Source organism: Tachyglossus aculeatus, chromosome 2 (genome assembly GCF_015852505.1).
Source record: "Tachyglossus aculeatus isolate mTacAcu1 chromosome 2, mTacAcu1.pri, whole genome shotgun sequence".
Taxonomy (NCBI): Eukaryota; Metazoa; Chordata; class Mammalia; order Monotremata; family Tachyglossidae; genus Tachyglossus; species Tachyglossus aculeatus.
Genome location: NC_052067.1, coordinates 130,667,886 through 130,687,575, shown reverse-complemented (window position 1 = coordinate 130,687,575; position 19,690 = coordinate 130,667,886). Strand labels below are relative to the sequence as shown.

Below are 19,690 nucleotides of genomic sequence, written 5' to 3'. Positions count from 1 at the left end.
AATCTCAATTTCCTCCTGCAATCCCACCCGGCCACTTACCAGCCTTGGCATAACTTGCGATGAGCAGATCATCTGGTCTGGCCTGGAAATTCCAGATCTTGTCCCACTCCTGGCAGACCGTCTTGGTCATTAGAATCCCATCTATTTCTCCGGTTTCCGGTGGAGGCAACGGTTTGTCCTCCAAGCTGAGATCTTTCATCTGGCCTGAGGACATCACGCTCCCCTCCGAGAACAGCCCTGCTTAATGGAAACAACACCTCAGACGGGCACAGGGCTTTTTCAGGTTTTGCAAAGCATCTTTGCAAAGCATCTGTACTTCCCAAGCGCTTAGTACAGTGCTCTGCACATAGTAAGCGCTCAATAAATACGATTGATGATGATGATCTTCACGGCCATCGTAGCCATCAGGCAATTAAACAGTCAGTCAGTCGATCCACGGATGGTTTTTTCTCAGCTCCCACTGTGTGGGGTGTACCGAATGGGGCGCCTGGAATTGTACACTTGACACGTATATATGTTTGTACATATTTATTACTCTATTTTATTTGTACATATTTGTTCTATTTATTTTATTTTGTTCATATGTTTTGTTTTGTTCTCTGTCTCCCCCTTCTAGAGTGCGAGCCCGCTGTTGGGTCGGGACCGTCTCTATATGTTGCCAACTTGTACTTCCCAAGCGCTTAGTACAGTGCTCTACACACAGTAAGTGCTCAATAAATACGATTGAATGAATGAATGGGGGGGGGAGGCAGACATCGTTACAAATAAACAGTCATCAATATTCCTCTCTCCATACCTCTTTCTCCTCTCTTTCTCTCTCCCTGTATGTCTCTCCCTCTTTCTCTCGGTCACTCCCTTTCCCCCTCTCTTTCTCCATCACCCTTTCTATATATGTTGGTACATATTTATTACTCTATTTATTTTACTTGTACATATTTACTATTCTTTTTATTTTGTTAAGATATTTTGTTTTGTTGTCTGCCTCCCCCTTCTAGACTGTGAGCCCGCTGTTGGGTAGGGACCGTCTCTAGATGTTGCCACCTTGTACTTCCCAAGCGCTTAGTACCGTGCTCTGCACACAGTAAGCGCTCAATAAATACGATTGAGTGAATGAATGACACAGAAGACGCAATTTCTGTCCTCCGAGAGCTTACAATGTAATAATAATAATCATGGCATTCGTTAAGCGTTTACTATGTGCCGGGCACTCAGCTAAGCGCTGGATGGATGTAATGGATTCTCATTTCGACCTCACAGGGTAGAGGGTATCATTTCAACGTCACAGTGTTTAGGGAGGGGAAACTGAGGTCCAGAGAAGTTAGTCACTGGCCTGAGGTCATACAACAGGCTAAGAGCAAAATTGGGGTTAGAACTCAGGAGTCCTGGCTCTTAGACCTATTTTCTTTCCACTGTCTGTCAATCAATCCATAGTATTTGTTGAACATTTACTCTGTACAGGGCAGTGTACTATGACCTGAGGTCTGTTCCTCCTCTCCCCATCACCCCGACTCCCTCCCTCTGCTCTACCCCACTCCCTGCCCCACAGCACTTATGTATATCTGTACATATTATTTTATGTATTTTATTAATGATCTGTACATATTTATAATTCTACTTATTTATATTGATGCTATTGATGCCTGTCTACTTGTTTTTTTTTTTTGTTTCGTTGTCTGCCTATCCCCTTCTAGACTGTGAGCCTACTGGTGGGTAGGGACTGCCTCTATTTATTACCGAATTGTGCTTTCCAAGCGCTTAGCATAGTGTTCTGCACGTGGTAAGCGCTCAGTAAATACGACTGAATGAATGAGAGTTCAATATATCAGAGTTGATAGACACGTTACCTGCTCACAGTGAGCTGAAAGCCTAGGCCTCAATCTCATCTATGTCACCTCCGACCCCTCAACCATGTCTTCCTTTTGGCTTAGAATACCCTCATTCATTCATTTCATTCAATCGTATTTATTGAGTGCTTACTGTGTGCAGAGCACTGTACTAAGCACTTGGGAAGTACAATAATGATGATGGTATTTGTTAAGCACTTCCTAGGTGCAAGGCCCTGTTCTAAGCACTGGGGGGATACAAGGTGATCAAGTTGTCCCACGGGGGGCTCACAGTCTTAATCCCCCTTTTACAGATGAGGTAACTGAGGCCCAGAGAAGTTAAGTGACTTGCCCAAAGTCACACAGCTGACAACTGGTGGAGCTGGGATTAGAACCCGTGACCTCTGAGACTCCAAAGCCCTGGCTCTTTCCACTGAGCCACGCGGCTCTCTCCTCAAATCTGACAGTGACTCTCCCCCATGTCAAAGAAGTGGTGTGGCTCAGTGGAAAGAGCCCGGACTTTGGAGTCAGAGGTCATGGGTTCAAATCCCGGCTCCTCCAGCTGTCAGCTGTGTGACTTTGGGCAAGTCACTTCACTTCTCTGGGCCTCAGTTACCTCATCTGTAAAATGAGGATTAAGGCTGTGAGCCCCATGTGGGACAACCTGATTACCTTGTTTCCCCCAGCGCTTAGAACAGTGCTTTGCACATAGTAAGTGCTTAATAAATGCCATCATTATTATTATTATTATCAAAGTCTTATCAAAGGTACATCTCCTCCAAGAGGCTTTCCCTGACTAAGCCCCCCTTTCCTCTTCTCCCACTCCCTTCTGTGTTGCCCTGACTTGCTTTCTTTCTTCACCCCCCTCCCAGCCCCACAGCACCTACGTACATATCTGTCATTTATTTCTTTATACTAATGCCTGTCTCCCCTCTAGACTGTAAGCTTGTTGTGGGCAGGGAATGTGTCTCTTTATCGCTATACTGTACTCTCCCAAACACTTAGTAAAGTGCTCTGCACACAGTGTGCACTCCATAAATACAACTGAATGAATGAATGAATGGTTACAGGGTGGGAGACGGCTGCCCTTCTAGACTGTGAGCCCACTGTTGGGTAGGGACCGTCTCTATATGTTGCCAACTTATACTTCCCAAGCGCTTAGTACAGTGCACTGCACACAGTAAGCGCTCAATAAATACGATTGAATGAATGATGAATGGAGGGACAGCATGCTTGACAGTTACTGAAAAATCTTACTGAAAAAGTTACTGAAAAAGTAGAAAAATCTACTACAGATAATTCACAAACAGAGCTGTCACAACTGGATAACTATTAACTAGAATCAATCAATCAATCAATGTTATTTATTGAGCACTTTGTGCAGAGCACTGTACTAAGTGCTTGGGGGAGTACAATACCACAGAGTTGGTAGACACTTTCCCTGTCCATAATGAGTTTACAGTCTAGAGGATTCTGTAAACGTTACCACGATTGTTAGGTAATAATCACTAAGATAATGATGAAAGCCCATACACAGATTGATCTCCTTTGGGGCGATTTGATCTGAAAATCACCTCTCTTGGTCACACCAAGTGTGCAGACTCATCTTGGCTCATTCTCTGGTTGTGTATATAGCTATAATCCATCAATCAATCAATCAATCATATTTATTGAGCGCTTACTGTGTGCAGAGCACTGTACTAAGCGCTTGGGAAGTACAGGTTGGCAACATATAGAGACAGTCAATCAATCAATCAATCAATTGTATTTATTGAGCGCTTACTGTGTGCAGAGCACTGTACTACACACTTGGCAACATATAGAGACAGTCCCTACCCAACAGTGGGCTCACAGTCTAAAAGGGGGAGACAGAGAACAAAACCAAACATACTAACAAAATAAAATAAATAGAATAGATATGTACAAGTAAAATAAATAAATAATAATAAATTATTTCTATTTATTCTGATGATATTGACACCTGTCCACTTGTTTTGTTGTCCGTCTCCCCCTTCTAGATTGTGAGCCCGTTGTCGGGTAGGGACCGTCTCTATATGTTGCCGATTTGTACTTTCCAAGCACTTAGTACAGTGCTCTGCACACACTAAGCGCTCAATTAATATGACTGAATGAATGAATTAATGAAAATAATAAGGATTCTAGGGTTGGAGGTGGCGGTGATCCAGTACTCACAATGTCAAGGTGGTATTTTTTTCCAGCTCCTCTTTTTCCTTCTTATCCCAGGCCTCTTTGCCAAGGTGCTGCTGAGCTTTAAAGAGACAGCTATACCAAGCCGGAGATTCTTCCCCCCAGCTGGAACTTGGCACTTTGGTGTTCCAGAAGTAGCCAGATGAAAGGAAAGGCAGATCCAACTCTTCTATCCCTCACCCTGAAATAATATAGGAGGGAGCGAAGCTGGGCTGGGTTTTAGTGTTGATCAGCTGGTCTCCGGGAACAGAAGGAGGAGACTAAAATGGGACCCAATGATGAAAGATTTGGACCCAGTGATGATAGATTTCCTAATCTGGAAACTTAATTCTATGTCCTGTTTCCCCATAGTTCCCTGGCAATTTAACCCATCCTGCCCGTCCAGAGGTCAAAGCTGTAAAGTTCAAATTTTTCCACTGAAATCAGAATTTGTTGCTTTCAAACAGGTTTAATCCACAAAACTTTTTCTAGGTTAAATAAGCACAGTAAGCACTCAGTAAATACGACTGAAAGAATGAAGTGCTCGAGAAATACTACTGACTGCGTGGCTCAGTGGAAAGAGCCCGGGCTTTGGAGTCAGAGGTCGTGGGTTCAAATCCCAGCTCCTCCGACTGTCAGCTGTGTGACTTTGGGTAAGTCACTTAACTTCTCTGGGCCTCAGTTCCCTCATCTGTAAAATGGGGATGAAGACTGTGAGCCCACCGTGGGGCAACCTGATCACCTTGTAACCCCCCAGCACTTAGAACAGTGCTTTGCACATAGTAAGCACTTAATAAATGCTATCATTATTGATCATAATGATCATAATAATTGTGGTTCTCGTTAAGCACTTACTATGTGCCTAGCACTGTTCTAAGCGCTAGGGTAGATACAAGTTAATCAGGTTGGACATAGTCCCTGTCCTACTTGGGGCTCACACTCTTAACCCCCATTTTGCAGTTGAAGGAACTGAAGCTGGGAGAAATGAAGTGACAGAAGTGAAGTGACTTGCCCAAGGTCACACAGCAGACAAGTAGAGGAGCAGGATTAGAACCCAGGGCCGGGCTCTAGCCACTAGGACATGTTGCTTCAATGACTGACTCACTGAAGAGCCCGAAACGCTTCTGCTCTGTTGTATCCCTGGAGTTTTATATTTTTGTTTCAATACATTGATTAATTAATTCATTCATTCAATTGTATTTATTGAGTGCTTACTGCGTGCAGAGCACTGTACTAAGTGCTTGGGAAGTACAAGTTGGCAATAGATAGAGACGGTCCCTACCCAACAGCGGGCTCACAGTCTAGAAGGGGGAGACAGACAACAAAACAAAACATATAAACCAAACAAAATGAATAGAATAAATATGTACAAGTAAAATAAATAGAGTAATAAATATGTACAGACACATATACATATATACAGGTGCTGCGGGGAGGAGAAGGAGGCAAGGTGGGGGGGATGGAGAGGGGGGAAGGGGGAAAGGAAGAAGGGGGCTCAGTCTGGGAAGGCCTCTCCCAAGCGCTTCGTATAGTGCTCTGCACACAGTAAGCACTCAATAAGTCTGATTGAATTGAATGAACGAAGAATAAATAAAGGCTTAACAAATATTATTTAAAAAAATATAGGAAGCAGCGTGGCCCGGGAGTCAAAGGATCTGGGTTCCGACTGGGTTCTGGGTTCTGGGTTTCTAGACTGTGAGCCCACTGTTGGGTAGGGACCGTCTCTATATGTTGCCAACTTGGACTTCCTAAGCGCTTAGTACAGTGCTCTGTACGCAGTAAGTGCTCAATAAATATGATTGATTGATTGATTGATTGATCCCGGCTCCACTGTTAATATTATGCAATTATTAATCTCTTAGTACACACTGGTTACGGTATTAATACTAATATTTTGTTCAATTGCTTTCACAATTCAAGGAATTTTTGCTGATCTGTAGCTCTCGGCCACATTACGCTGTGGCTCCCTGGTTTGTCTCTTGGTTGTCCCTGAATTAATAATAATGGAATTCGTTGAGCGCTTACTATGTGCCGAGCACTGTACTAAGCTCTGGGGTGGATACGAGCAAATCAGGCGGGACATTTCCTGTCCCATGTGGGGCTCACAGTCTCGATCCCCATTCACCCATGAGGTCCCTGAAGCTCAGAGAAATAAAGTGACTTGCCCAAGGTCACACAGCAGACAAGTGGTGGAGCTGGGATTGGAACTCAGGACCTCTGATTCCCAGGCCCGTGTGGTATGACATCTCCGCCATAGTGGGGAGGGAGCTGGGGAGGTGAAACTTGTCAGCCCTCTGTTGGGTAGGGACTGTCTCTATATGTTGACAACTTGTACTTCCCAAGCGCTTAGTACAGTGCTCTGCACACAGTAAGCGCTCAATAAATACGATTGATTGATTGATTGACCCTCGGAGACATCTCCATACGCTCTCTCGAAGGTTACTGGCCAGGAACGATGGGCAAGCAGTGAGGTGTCTGGTCTGATTTAGAAAAATTCCTCCATTGAACAACAGCTTCAGCCTTGGTAATAGGGTGAGGTGGTGTTTTTTTATAATATTTGTCAAGCGTTATGTGCCAAACGCTGTTCTACGCTCTGGGGAAGATACAGGGTAATTCATTCATTCAATCGTATTTATTGAGCACTTACTGTGTGCAGAGCGCTGTACTAAGCGCTTGGGAAGTAGAAGTTGGCAACATATAGAGACGGTTCCTACCCAACAGTGGGTAATCAAGGTGGACACAGTCCATTTCCCATATGGAGCTGATAGTCTTAATCCCCATTTTAAAGAAGAGGTAAGTGAAGCATAGGGAAATGAAGTGACTTACCCAAGGTCACACAGCAGACAAGTGACTCCCAGGCTGGTGTTCTATTCACTAGGCCATGCTACTTCTCTTTAATAATAATAATACTAATAATGATGGCATTTGTTAAGCGCTTACTATGTGCAATGCACTGTTCTAAGTGCTGGGGAGGATACAAGGTGATCAGGTTGTCCCACGGGGGGCTCACAGTCTTCATCCCCATTTTCCAGATGAGGGAACTGAGGCCCAGAGAAGAGAAGTGACTCGCTCAAAGTCACACAGCTGACAAGTGGCGGAGCTGGGGTTTGAACCCATGACCTCTGACTCCAAAGCCCGGGCTCTTTCCATTGAGCCACGCTGCTTCTAATAACTGAGTGTAAGCTCCCAACCTGCTGAAAGCTGCTCCTTCCATCTTTACCCAGAAATAGTAGTATTGTTGCTATCATGGTATTTATGGTAGATACAAATTAATCAGGTCAGACAGTCTCTGTCCCACATTCATTCATTCATTTAATCGTATTTATTGAGCGCTTACTGTGTGCAGAGCACTGTACTAAGCGCTTGGGAAGTACAAGTCGGCAACAGATAGAGACGGTCCCTACCCAACAGCGGGCTCACAGTCTAGAAGGGGGAGACAGACAACAAAACAAAACAAGTAGACAGGTGTCAATACCATCAGAATAAATAGAATTATAGCTATAAATGCACCATTAATAAAATAGAGTAATAAATATGTACAAATAAAATAGAGTAATAAAGATGTACAAATACATACAAGTGCTGTGCGGAGGGGAAGGGGGTAAGGCAGAGGGAGGGAAAGGGAGGAGGAGAGGAAAAAGTGGGGCGCTCAATCTGGGAAGGCCTCAGGGGCTCATAGTCCAAGTAGAAGGGAGACCAGTCATTGAATTCTCATTTTACAGATGAGGAAACGGAGGCACAGAGAAGTTAAGTGACTTGCCGAAAGTCACACAGCAGGCAACTGGCAGAGCCGGAATTAGAACCAGGTCCTCTGATTCCCAGGCCTTTCACTCTTTTCACTAGGCCACACAATCAACCCGTCAGATGTACTGAGTTCTTACTGTGTGCAGGGCACTGTACTAAGTGCTTGGGAGAGTTCAACATAATATAGTAGGCATGTTCCCTGCCCACGACGAGCTTACAGTCTATAGGGTGAAGGCAGACATTAATATAAATAAATATATTACAGATTTTGTATGTAAATGCTGTGGGGCTGGGAGAGGGTGATGAATGAAGGGAGAAAGTCAGGGTGGACAGGGAAGGTCTCTTGGAGGAGATGGGCCTTCAGTGGGGCTTTGAAGTGGGGGAGAATAAGTGTCTGTCAGATATGAAGAGGGAAGGGCAAGAAGTTGGCGGTGAGAGAGATGAGATCGAGGTTCGGTGAGTAGGTTGTCATTAGAAGAGCCAAGTGTGCGGGCTGGGTTGTAGTAAGAGAGTAGTGAGGTGAGATAGGAGGTGGCAAGGAGATTGAGGGCTTTAAAACCATCCCTGAGGAGTGTCTATTTGATGTGGAGGTGGATGGCCAACCACCGGAGCTTCCTGAGGAGAGAGAAACACGGCCTGAATGCTTTTATAGAACAATGATTTGGGCAGCAGAATGAAGTATGGACTGGAGTGGCGAGAGGCAGGAGGCTGAGAAGTCAGAAAGGAGCCTAACCAAAGAGATAAGTGATTGGATTAATATGGTAGCAGTTTGGTTGGAGAGGACAGGGTGGATTTCAGCGATCAATCAATCAATCAACCAATCAATCGTATTTATTGAGTGCTTACTGTGTGCAGAGCACTGTACCAAGCGCTTGGGAAGTACAAGTTGGCGATGTTGCGAAGGTTGAACCAAAGGGATTCAGGGATGGATTGAATATGTGGGTTGAATGAGAGAGAGAAGTCAAGGATAAATTCGTTCATTCAATCGTATTTATTGAGCGCTGACTGTGTGCAGAGCACTGTACTAGCACTTAGCACTGTACTAAGCACTTAGCACTAAATGCCAAGGTTATGGGCTTGCGAGACAGGAAGGATGGTGGTGCTGTCTACAGTGATGGGAAAGTCAGGGGGAGGACAGAGTTTGGGTGGGAAGATAAGGAGCTCTGTTTTAGACATGTTTGAGGTAACAGGAGGACATCCAAGTAGAGATGTCTGGAAGGCAAGAAGAAATATGCGATTGCCCATCCCCCCCATCTTACCTCCTTCCCTTCCCCACAGCACCTGTATATATGTATATATGTTTGTACATATTTATTACTCTATTTATTTATTTATTTTATTTGTACATATCTATTCTATTTATTTTATTTTGTTAGTATGTTTGGTTTTGTTCTCTGTCTCCCCCTTTTAGACTGTGAGCCCACTGTTGGGTAGGGACTGTCTCTATATGTTGCCAATTTGTACTTCCCAAGCGCTTAGTACAGTGCTCTGCACATAGTAAGCGCTCAATAAATACGATTGATGATGATGATGATGATTGCAGAATGTGAGAGAGATCAGGACTGGAGTTGTAGATTTGGGTATCATCTGCTTAGAGGTGGCAGGTGAAGCCATGGGAGCAAATGAGTTCTTCAAAGGAGGGGGTGCAGATGGAGAATAGAAGGGGACCCCGAACTGAAACTCGAGGGAACCCCATAATTAGGGGGTGGGAGGCAGAGGAAGAGCCTGCTAAAGAGACTAAGAATCAGTGGCCAAGAGATAGGAGCAAAACCAGGAGAGGACAGTGTCAGTGAAGCCGAGGTTAGACAATGTTTCCACCTTGCCCCCTCCTACCTCACCTCCCTTCTCTCCTCACAAAATAGGTAGCTTCTACCTATTAATAGGTAATAGCTAGGGAATAGCTTCCCTCAAAATAGGTGGCAGGTCATTAGAAAAGCAGCATGGCGCAGTGAAAAGAGCCCAGGCTTTGGAGTCAGAGGTCATGGGTTCAAATCCCAGCTCCGCCAATTGTCAGCTGTGTGACTTTGGGTAAGCCACTTCACTTCTCTGGGCCTCAGTTACCTCATCTGGAAAATAGGGATGAAGACTACGAGCCCCCCGTAGGACAACCTGATCATCTTGTAACATCCCCAGCGCCTAGAACAGTGCTTTGTACATAGTAAGCGCTTAATAAATGCCATCATTATTATTAGGGGCAAGGGATGGGGGAGAAGGGAGGACAGGGGAATTAAATATCTGGAACAGCTGGCGAGGGCGCTAGGAATGGGTATCAATAAGCATGGAAAATACTCAGGTGGTGGTAGTAGTAGTAATAACAGTAATAGTAGTAGCATAGTAGAAGTAGCAGTATAGTAGTAGTACTGACAATTTTTGTAGTAGTAGCAATAATTCATTCAATCGTATTTATTGAGCGCTTACTGTGTGCAGAGCACTGTACTAAATAGTAGTAGAATAGTAGTAGTAACACTGGTAATAGTATTTTTTGAGAGTCCATTAGGTGTAAAACAATATACTAAACACTTGGGAAGTACTAAACAAGCAAATGACACTTTCCCTGACTTCAAGGAGACTACATTCTTTTGGGGAGACAGACATAAAAGTATGTAAAGGATAAAGTATGAAGCAGTGTGGCTCAATGGAAAGAGCCTGGGCTTTGGAGTCAGAGGTCATGGGTTCAAATCTCGGCTCTGCCACTTGTCAGCTATGTGACTTTGGGCAAGTCACTTCACTTCTCTGTGCCTCAGTTACCTCATCTGTAAATGGGGGATTAAGACTGCGAGCCTCCCATGGGACAACCTGATCGCCTTGTAACCTCCCCAGCACTTTGAAAAGTGCTTTGCAGATAGTAAGCGCTTAATAAATGCCATTATTATCATCAATCGTATTTATTGAGCGCTTACTGTGTGCAGAGCACTGTACTAAGCGCTTATTGGTTGATTGATTGATTAATGGCTAAGCCATTATTATTATTATTATTATTATTATTATTATTAAAGAACAAGCAAAATAAATGAAGCAGCATGGCCTAATGGAAAGAGCACGGGCTGGGAGTCAGAGGATCTGAGTTCTAATTCCGACTCCGCCACCTGACTGATGTATGACCTTAGACAAATCACTTTGCTTCTCTGTGACTCAGTTCCTTCATCTGTAAAACTGGGATAAAGACCATAAGCTCCATTCTTCTAGACTGTGAGCCTGCTGTTGGGTAGGGACCATCTCTATATGTTGCCGATTTGTACTTCCCAAGCGCTTAGTACAGTGCTCTGCACACAGTAAGTGCTCAATAAATATGATTGAATGAATGAATGTGCAACATGGACTGTGTCCAACCTGATTAGCCTATATCTACCCCAGGGTTTTTAGTACAGTGCCTGGCATATAGTAAACACTTAATAAATAGTATTAAAAAAAAAAGAACATACAATCATGTACAGCTAGCGCTTAATACAAATACAATACATTAATACAAATGATAAACAAATACCATTTAAATAATGGTATAGGAATGGGTATCCTATTCCTTAGAGAAGCAGCGTGGCTCAGTGGTAAAGAGCCCGGGCTTTGGAGTCAGAGGTCATGGGTTCAAATCCCGGCTCTACCAATTGTCAGCTGTGTGACTTTGGGCAAGTCACTTCACTTCTCTGTGCCTCAGTTCCCTCATCTGTAAAATGAGGATGAAGACTGTGAGCCCCCCGTGGGACAATCTGATCACCTTGTAACCTCCCCAGCGCTTAGAGCAGTGCGTTGCACATAGTAAGCGCTTAATAAATGCCATTGTTATTATTATTATGATTATTATTATAAATGAATTATAGATATGTACTTTAAGTGCTGTAGGCCGGGAGAGGGGATGAATAAAGGAGCAAGTCAGGGTGACACAGAAGGGAGTGGAAGAAGAGAAATGGGGTGCTTAGGCAAGGAAGGTCTCTGGGAGGAAATGTGCCCTCAGTAAGGCTTTGACAGGAGTTGGGGGGAGAAAAATTGTCTTTTGGACATTCATTAATTCATTCAATCGTATTTATTGAGCACTTACTGTGTGCAGAGCACTGTACTAAGCACTTGGGAAGTCCAAGTTGGCAACATATAGAGACGGTCCCTACCCAACATTGGGCTCACAGTCTAGAAGGGGGAGACGAACAACAAGACAAAACATATTAACAAAATAAAATAAATAGAATAAATATCTACAAATAAAATAAATATAATCGTATTTATCGAACCTTTACTGTGTGCAGAGCACTGTACTACATAATTGTCTGTTCCAAGCCAGAGGCAGGACTTTGGTGAGACGACGGCGGAGAGATCGATGAGATGGAGTAGGGACCGTCTCTATAGGTTGCCAGCTTGTCCTTCCCAAGCGCTTAGTACAGTGCTCTGCACACAGTAAGCGCTCAATAAATACGATTGATTGATTGATTGGAGGCCCAGTGAGAAGGTTAGTATTAGAGGAGCGAAATGGGCAGATTGGCCTTGGGCTGCCAACGTTGGAGACTGCCAGCCATGTGGCAACCAAGCCCCAACTTACTGCCGGCCTCCAGAGCAGGGGATGCAGGAGTGGGATGGGGAAAAATATCCAGGATGTGGGGAATTTTGCTGCTTCAGGACTCATAATAGGGATGGGAAAATTCGAGGTTAGATTTGACTTTTGAAAATTAAGATTTTATATGTTTGCCTCTCCACTAATAATGGTAATTATGGTAGTTGTTAAGCGCTTACTATATGGGAAGAACTGTAAACTCCCTGTAGACTGTAAGCTGCCTCTGGACTGTAAGCTCGTTAAAATTGGAGGCTAGATTTGACTTTTGAAAATTAAGATTTTATATGTTTGCCTCCCCACTAATAACGGTAATTACGGTAGTTAAGCGCTAACTATAGGGGAAGAACTGTAAACTCCCTGTAGACTGTAAGCTGCCTCTGGACTGTAAGCTCGTTAAAATTGGAGGTTAGATTTGACGTTTGAAAATTAAGATTTTATATGTTTGCCTCCCCACTAATAATGGTAATTATGGTAGTTGTTAAGCGCTTACTATATGGGAAGAACTGTAAACTCCCTGTAGACTGTAAGCTCCCTCTGGACTGTAAGCTTGTTAAAATTGGAGGTTAGATTTGACTTTTGAAAATAAAGATTTTATATGTTTGCCTCCCCACTAATAACGGTAATTATGGTAGTTAAGCGCTTACTGTAGGGGAAGAACTGTAAACTCCCTGTAGACTGTAAGCTGCCTCTGGACTGTAAGCTAGTTAAAATTGGAGGTTAGATTTGACTTTTGAAAATTAAGATTTTATATGTTTGCCTCCCCACTAATAACGGTAATTATGGTAGTTGTTAAGCGCTTACTATATGGGAAGAACTGTAAACTCCCTGTCGACTGTAAGCTGCCTCTGGACTGTAAGCTAGTTAAAATTGGAGGTTAGATTTGACTTTTGAAAATTAAGATTTTATATGTTTGCCTCCCCACTCATACGGTAATTATGGTAGTTGTTAAGCGCTTACTATAGGGGAAGAACTGTAAACTCCCTGTAGACTGTAAGCTCCCTCTGGACTGTAAGCTCGTTAAAATTGGAGGTTAGATTTGACTTTTGAAAATTAAGATTTTATATGTTTGCCTCCCCACTAATAATGGTAATTATGGTGGTTGTTAAGCGCTTACTATATGGGAAGAACTGTAAACTCCTGTAGACTGTAAGCTGCCTCTGGACTGTAAGCTCATTAAGGGTAGGGGATGTGTCTGATAATAATAATAATAATAATAATAATAATAATAATAATAATAGTATTTGTTAAGTGCTTACTATGTGCCAAGCACTGTTCTAAGCTCTGGGGGGATACAAGGTGATCAGGTTGTCCCACGTGGGGCTCACAATCTTCATCCCCATTTTACAGACAAGGTAACTGAGACACAGAGAAGTTAAGTGACTTGTCCAAAGTCACACAGCTGATAAGTGGCGGAGCCACTGTTTACTGTTATATTGTACTCTCCCAAGTGCTTAGTACAGTGCTTTTCACACAGTAAGCACTCAATAAATACGATTGCAGGAATGAAGAGCTGGGGAAAATATAAGAGGTTCCACCTGGGCCTCAGGGTCTAAGAGAGAACAGGTATTGAATCCCCGTTATAGAGATGAAAGAACTGAGGCACAGAGAAGTTAAATGTTTTGCCCGAGGTCACACAGCAAACCAGTGGCAGACCCGGGATCCAAACCCAGGTCCTTTGACTCCCATCCACTAGACAACACTGCTTCTTCAGATCGTCACGTTGTCCTTGTGAGCAGGGTCCGTATTCAATGCCCATGGAAACCACTCAAAAGATACTAGAAACGATAATGATAATAATAATGATTCAGTAGTAATAATAATGAGTAGAGTTCTCTGATAACATTTGGTGCTATGTATCAACTGCTACAGCTGTTCTGCACACAATTATGTAAGTACCTTGTATGCTGTATTTTCCTTCCCCTAAATAATAGCTTAAGAAACGGATATGGAGGAAATCTTCTGAAATCCATATCATTTGTGCCGGGCGGGCTGGACTGACATTGATCCCCTAAGCAAAGCGATTATTTCTCGAAATGGTCACATGCATGGAGCTGGGTCCGATCTTGGAGCATCTGCAGGATTAATTCATTTATAATCCAAGTATAATGGCTTTCTGAAAATCCCACAGTCTGCCTGACACCTCCATTGACATGGTCTCTCAGAGAATTTTAATCTTTAACTCAACACACTGATATCTGTGTAAACACAAAAGGGACCGGTGTTTCTTAATTATATTTTAAGAAGGTACAAATGATCAGCCGGAACACTTAGCTAAGGCAAACAGGTTTAGATTCCCTTTGTTGAAGGTCAGGGGCCTGTTGGGCAGGGATCGTCTCTATATGTTGCCAAATTGTACTTCCCAAGCGCTTAGTACAGTGCTCTGCACACAGTAAGCGCTCAATAAATAAATACGATTGATTGAGAGAGGCGGACAAACTAGAGGATGTGGATTCGGGAACCTTGAAGAAAGAACTCATCTGAAAGTTAGAGAGGGCTTTAATAATGTAGCACCGTGAATTTGTTTGGCACAATCTGTTCTCCCCCTGCTACAAACCCAGCTCACCTCCCACTACATTCATTCATTCAGTCAGTCATATTTATTGAGCGCTTACTCTGTGCAAAGCCCTGTACTAATCAATCAATCAATCAATCAATCGTATTTATTGAGCGCTTACTGTGTGCAGAGCACTGTACTAAGCGCTTGGGAGAGTATGAAATAACAACAACAATGTTTGGTTTTGTATGTTTGGTATTGTTCTCTGTCTCCCCCTTCTAGACTGTGAGCCCACTGTTGGGTAGGGACTGTCTCTATATGCTGCCAACTTGTACTTCCCAAGCGCTTAGTACAGTGCTCTGCACACAGTAAGCGCTCAATAAATACGATTGATGAACAGACACATTTCTGCCGGCAACAAGCTCACAGTCTAGAGAGCTACATCCCAGACCACCCACTCTGCTCCCCTCCAGCTAATTACTGTGCCTTAATCTGAGAAGCAGCATGGCATAATAATAATAATAATAATGATGGCATTTATTAAGTGCTTACTATGTGCAAAGCACTGTTCTACGCGTTGGAGAGGTGATCAGGTTGTCCCACAGGGGGCTCACAGTCTTAATCCCCATTTTACAGAAGAGGTAACTGAGGCCCAGAGAAGTGAAGTGACTTGCCCAAAGTCACACAGCTGACAATTGGTGGAGCCGGGATTTGAACCCATGAACCCCTTTGTTAAGTGCTTACTATGTGCCAGGCACTGTACTAAGGGCTGAGGGGGATACAAGCAACTGGAATTGGACACAGTCCCTGTCCCATGTAGGGGCTCACAGTCTCAATCCCCATTTTACAGATGAGGTAACCGAGGCCCAGAGAAGTGAAGTGACTTGCCCAAGGTCGCACAGCAGACAAATGGCCAAGAAGGCCAGATGGGAAGCTTGACAGGAGGCAGGAAAAAGCCCGTCTAATCCGGGCTACGGTAGGTGCTTGGTGGGAAAGGTCTTTATGGTGGGTAAGTCCTAAGTCAGGGCCCCGGCGGGCAGCTCAGAGGTAGGTGGTTTTACGGTGGATGTGCGACTCTGATTCATTCATTCAATCGTATTTATTGAGCGCTTACTGTGTGCAGAGCACTGTACTAAGCGCTTGGGAAGTACAAGTTGGCAACATATAGAGACGGTCCCTACCGAACAACGGGCTCACAGTCTAGAAGGGGGAGACAGAAAACAAAACAAAACATGTGGACAGGTGTCAAGTCGTCGGAATAAATAGAAGTAAAACTAGATGCACAGTTTTACTCTGCATCAGACAGAAACTCCTCACCCTCGGCTTTAAAGCAATTAATCAACTTGCCCCCTCTTACCTCACCTTGCTACTCTCCTTCTACAGTCCAGCCCGCACACTTCACTCTTCTAATACCAACCTTCTCACTGCACTACTTGTACTTCCTAAGTGCTTAGTACAGTGATCTGCACTCAGTAAGCGCTCAATAAATATGATTGAATGAATGAATGAATGATTGAATGAATGCACCTCCATCTCATCTATCTCGCTGCCGACACCTGGCCCACGTCCTGCCTCTGTCTTGGACGGCCCTCCCTCCTTAAATCTGACTGACGATTACTCTCTCCACCTTTAAAGCCTTAATGAATCAGAAGATTGAGGGTTCGAGTCCCTTTGTGGTTGGGATTTTTCTCCCCCTTTTAGACTGTGAGCCCACTGTTGGGTAGGGACTGTCTCCATATGTTGCCAACTTGTACTTCCCAAGCGCTTAGTACAGTGCTCTGCACACAGTAAGCGCTCAGTAAATACGATTGATTGATTAATGAAGGCACGTCTCCTCCAAGAGGCCTTCCCTATGTCCACCTTTTTCTCTTCTCCCACTCCCTTCTGCATCACCCTGCCTTGCTCCCTTTATTCATCCCCCATCCCAGCCCCACAGCATTTATGTAATAATAATAATAATAATGATGGCATTTGTTAAGCGCTTACTATGTGCAAAGCACTGTTCTAAGCGCTGGGGAGGTTACAAGGTGATCAGGTTGTCCCACGGCGGGGGGGGGGGGGGGGGGCTCATAGTCTTCATCCCCATTTTACAGACGAGGTAACTGAGGCACAGAGAAGTTAAGTGATTTGCCCAAGGTCACATAGCTGACAGTTGGCGGAGTGGGGATTTGAACCCATGACCTCCGACTCCAAAGCCCGGGCTCTTTCCACTGAGCCATGCTGCTTCATCTGTAATTTATTTATTTACTTTAATTGCCTGCCTCCCCCTCTGTAAGCTCACTGTGGGCAGGGAATGTGTCTGTTTATAGTTATATTGTACTTTCCCAAATGCTTAGTACAGTGCTCTGCACACAGTAAGCGCTCAATAAATCTGATTGACTGACTGCCTGGAGGTGGTCTAGTGGAGAGAGCTTGGGCCCGGGAATCAGAAGGACCCGGACTCTAATCCCACCTCCATTACTTATTGGCTGTGTGACCTTGGACAAGTCACTTCACTCCTCCGTGCCTCAGTTCCCTCACCTGTAAAATGGGGATTAAAACTGAGAGCTCCATGTGGGACAGAGACTGTGTATCTATTCCATCACTTAGTACAGTTCCCGGCACATTATAAGTGCTTAACAGATACCACAGTGATTATTATTATTATGAAGGGAACCGATACCCCAAAGATTTGATTTGATTTGATTGATTGATTGATTTGCAGGTGGGCCCCAAGGACTCCTGGAACTAATAGCTCATGAGGTTGAAGGTTGTCTTGAGTTCGAAGAAGCTGTTCTGCAGGGGCTGAACTCTGACCTAATCCCTTTTCCCCTCTGAGCTGCTTTGGACAAGGTGAAACCTTTCCTTCCTCTCCCCACTAACAGGCCTTGGGTTTGCTGTCTCACCACTCATCTGCTTCTCCTCAGTTCTCTGACCCGTTCATTCATTCATTCAATCGTATTTATTGAGCGCTTACTGTGTGCAGAGCACTGTACTAAGCACTTGGGAAGTACAAGTTGGCAACACGTAGAGACGGTCCCTACCCAACAGCGGACCCATGGAGAAGCAGCGTGGCTCAGTGGAAACAGCCCGGGCTTTGGAGTCAGAGGTCATTGGTTCAAATCCCTACTCCACCAACTATCAGCTGTGTGACTTTGGGCAAGTCACTTCACTTCTCTGTGCCTCAGTTACCTCATATGTTTGTACGTATTTATTACTCTATATTATTTGTACCTATTTATTCTATTTTATTTTGTTAATATGTTTTGTTTTGTTCTCTGTCTCCCCCTTCTAGACTATGAGCCCTCTGTTGGGTAGGGACCCTCTCTATATGTTGCCAACTTGGACTTCCCAAGTGCTTAGTACAGTGCTCTGCACACAGTAAGCGCTCAATAAATACGATTGAATGAATGAATGAACTTGTAGCTGCCCCAGCACTTAGAACAGTACTGGGCACACAGCAAGTGCTTAACAAAAACCATAATTATTATCATTAATCCCTCTTTTCTCTGGCTCTCTCTCCTTTCTGCGTCATTTATTCACTCTGCGACCTTCAAGCATTTGATATTTTCCACAGCACTTGTGTATGTATCTACAATTATATATTATAAATTTTGAATTTATATTAATGCCTGTCTCCCTCTCTAGACTGTAAGCTCACTGTGAGCAAGGCAAAGATCTACCAGCTCCTACCAACCCCCTTTTTCCTCTCCTCCTCCCCATCCCCCCGCCCTACCTCCTTCCCCTCCCCACAGCACCTGTATATATGTTTGTACAGATTTATCACTCTATTTATTTTACTTGTACATATTTACTATTTTATTTATTCTGTTAACGATGTGCATTTAGCTTTAATTCTATTTGTTCTGACGACTTGACACCTGTCTACATGTTTTGTTTTGTTGTCTGTCTCCCCCTTCTAGACTGTGAGCCCATAGAGACCGTCTCTATACATTGCCGACTTGTACTTCCCAAGCCCTTAGTACAGTGCTTTGCACACAGTAAGCACCCAATAAATACGATTGAATGAATGACTCTGTTGTATTGGACTCTCCCGAGCTCTGCACGCAGAAAGCACTCAATAAATGTCTCCCCCTTCTAGACTGTGAGCCCACTGTTGGGTAGGGACCATCACTATATGTTGCCAACTTGTACTTCTCAAGCGCTTAGTACAGTGCTCTGCATGCAGTAAGCGCTCAATAAATATGATTGAATGAATGAATGAATGAATAAATACCATTGATGATGATAAAGTATATATGCATTCAGTTGTGTTTTCAATGACTTCCTTCAATTACTCTATCTGCATATATTTTGATGCCTCTTTCCCTAGGAGAGCGTAAACTCCCTGTGGGCAGGGAACCTGTCAATTCTCTATTTTTGAGCGTAGTCCATCGTACCTAATGGATGCTCAAAAATTCATTCATTCATTCAATCGTATTTATTGAGCGCTTACTGTGTGCAGAGCACTGTACTAAGCACTTGGGAAGTACAAGTCGGCAACACAAAATAGTACAAAAATACAGTTGCACCTACTATTACTAGTGGATGTAAGGGTATGGGGGATCTGGGAGTTGGGAGAAACTCATACCCGATAGCTTCAATTTTTTCAACAAATTAGTTTGTCATCTTTGATGACCACACCATGGAGAAGTAATATGGCCTAATGGATAGAGAGCAAAATAATAATAATAATAATAATAATAATAATGATAATAATGATAATAATAATAATAATGGCATTTATTAAGCACTTACTATGTACAAAGTGGCTTGGAAGTCAGAAGGACCTAAATTCCAATCCAGCTCCGCCACTTATTTGCTGTGTGACCTTGGGCAAGTGACTTAACTTTTCTGTGCCTCAGTTATCCCACCTGTAAAATGGAGTTTGAGACTGCGAGCCCCAGCTGGGACATGGACTGTGTC

The 19,690-nt window shown here is 43.7% G+C and overlaps 1 protein-coding gene across 2 annotated transcripts in view; it reads right to left on the bottom strand.

The window, feature by feature from the left end:
* Positions 1-4,166, bottom strand: part of LOC119948413 (sulfotransferase 1C1-like) — a 29,139-nt gene extending 24,973 nt beyond the window's left edge. Inside the window, exons 1-2 of one of the 2 annotated variants that reach the window (XM_038770139.1) lie at positions 4,017-4,166; positions 40-240 (exon numbers count right to left, since the gene is read on the bottom strand). In XM_038770139.1, coding sequence (XP_038626067.1) covers positions 40-214 — 175 coding nt within the window. In that variant the 5' untranslated portion in view covers positions 215-240; positions 4,017-4,166. The remainder of the gene's footprint in view (positions 1-39; positions 241-4,016) is intronic. The other variant, XM_038770138.1, reaches the window with a different exon arrangement.
* Positions 4,167-19,690: the final 15,524 nt, after the last annotated feature.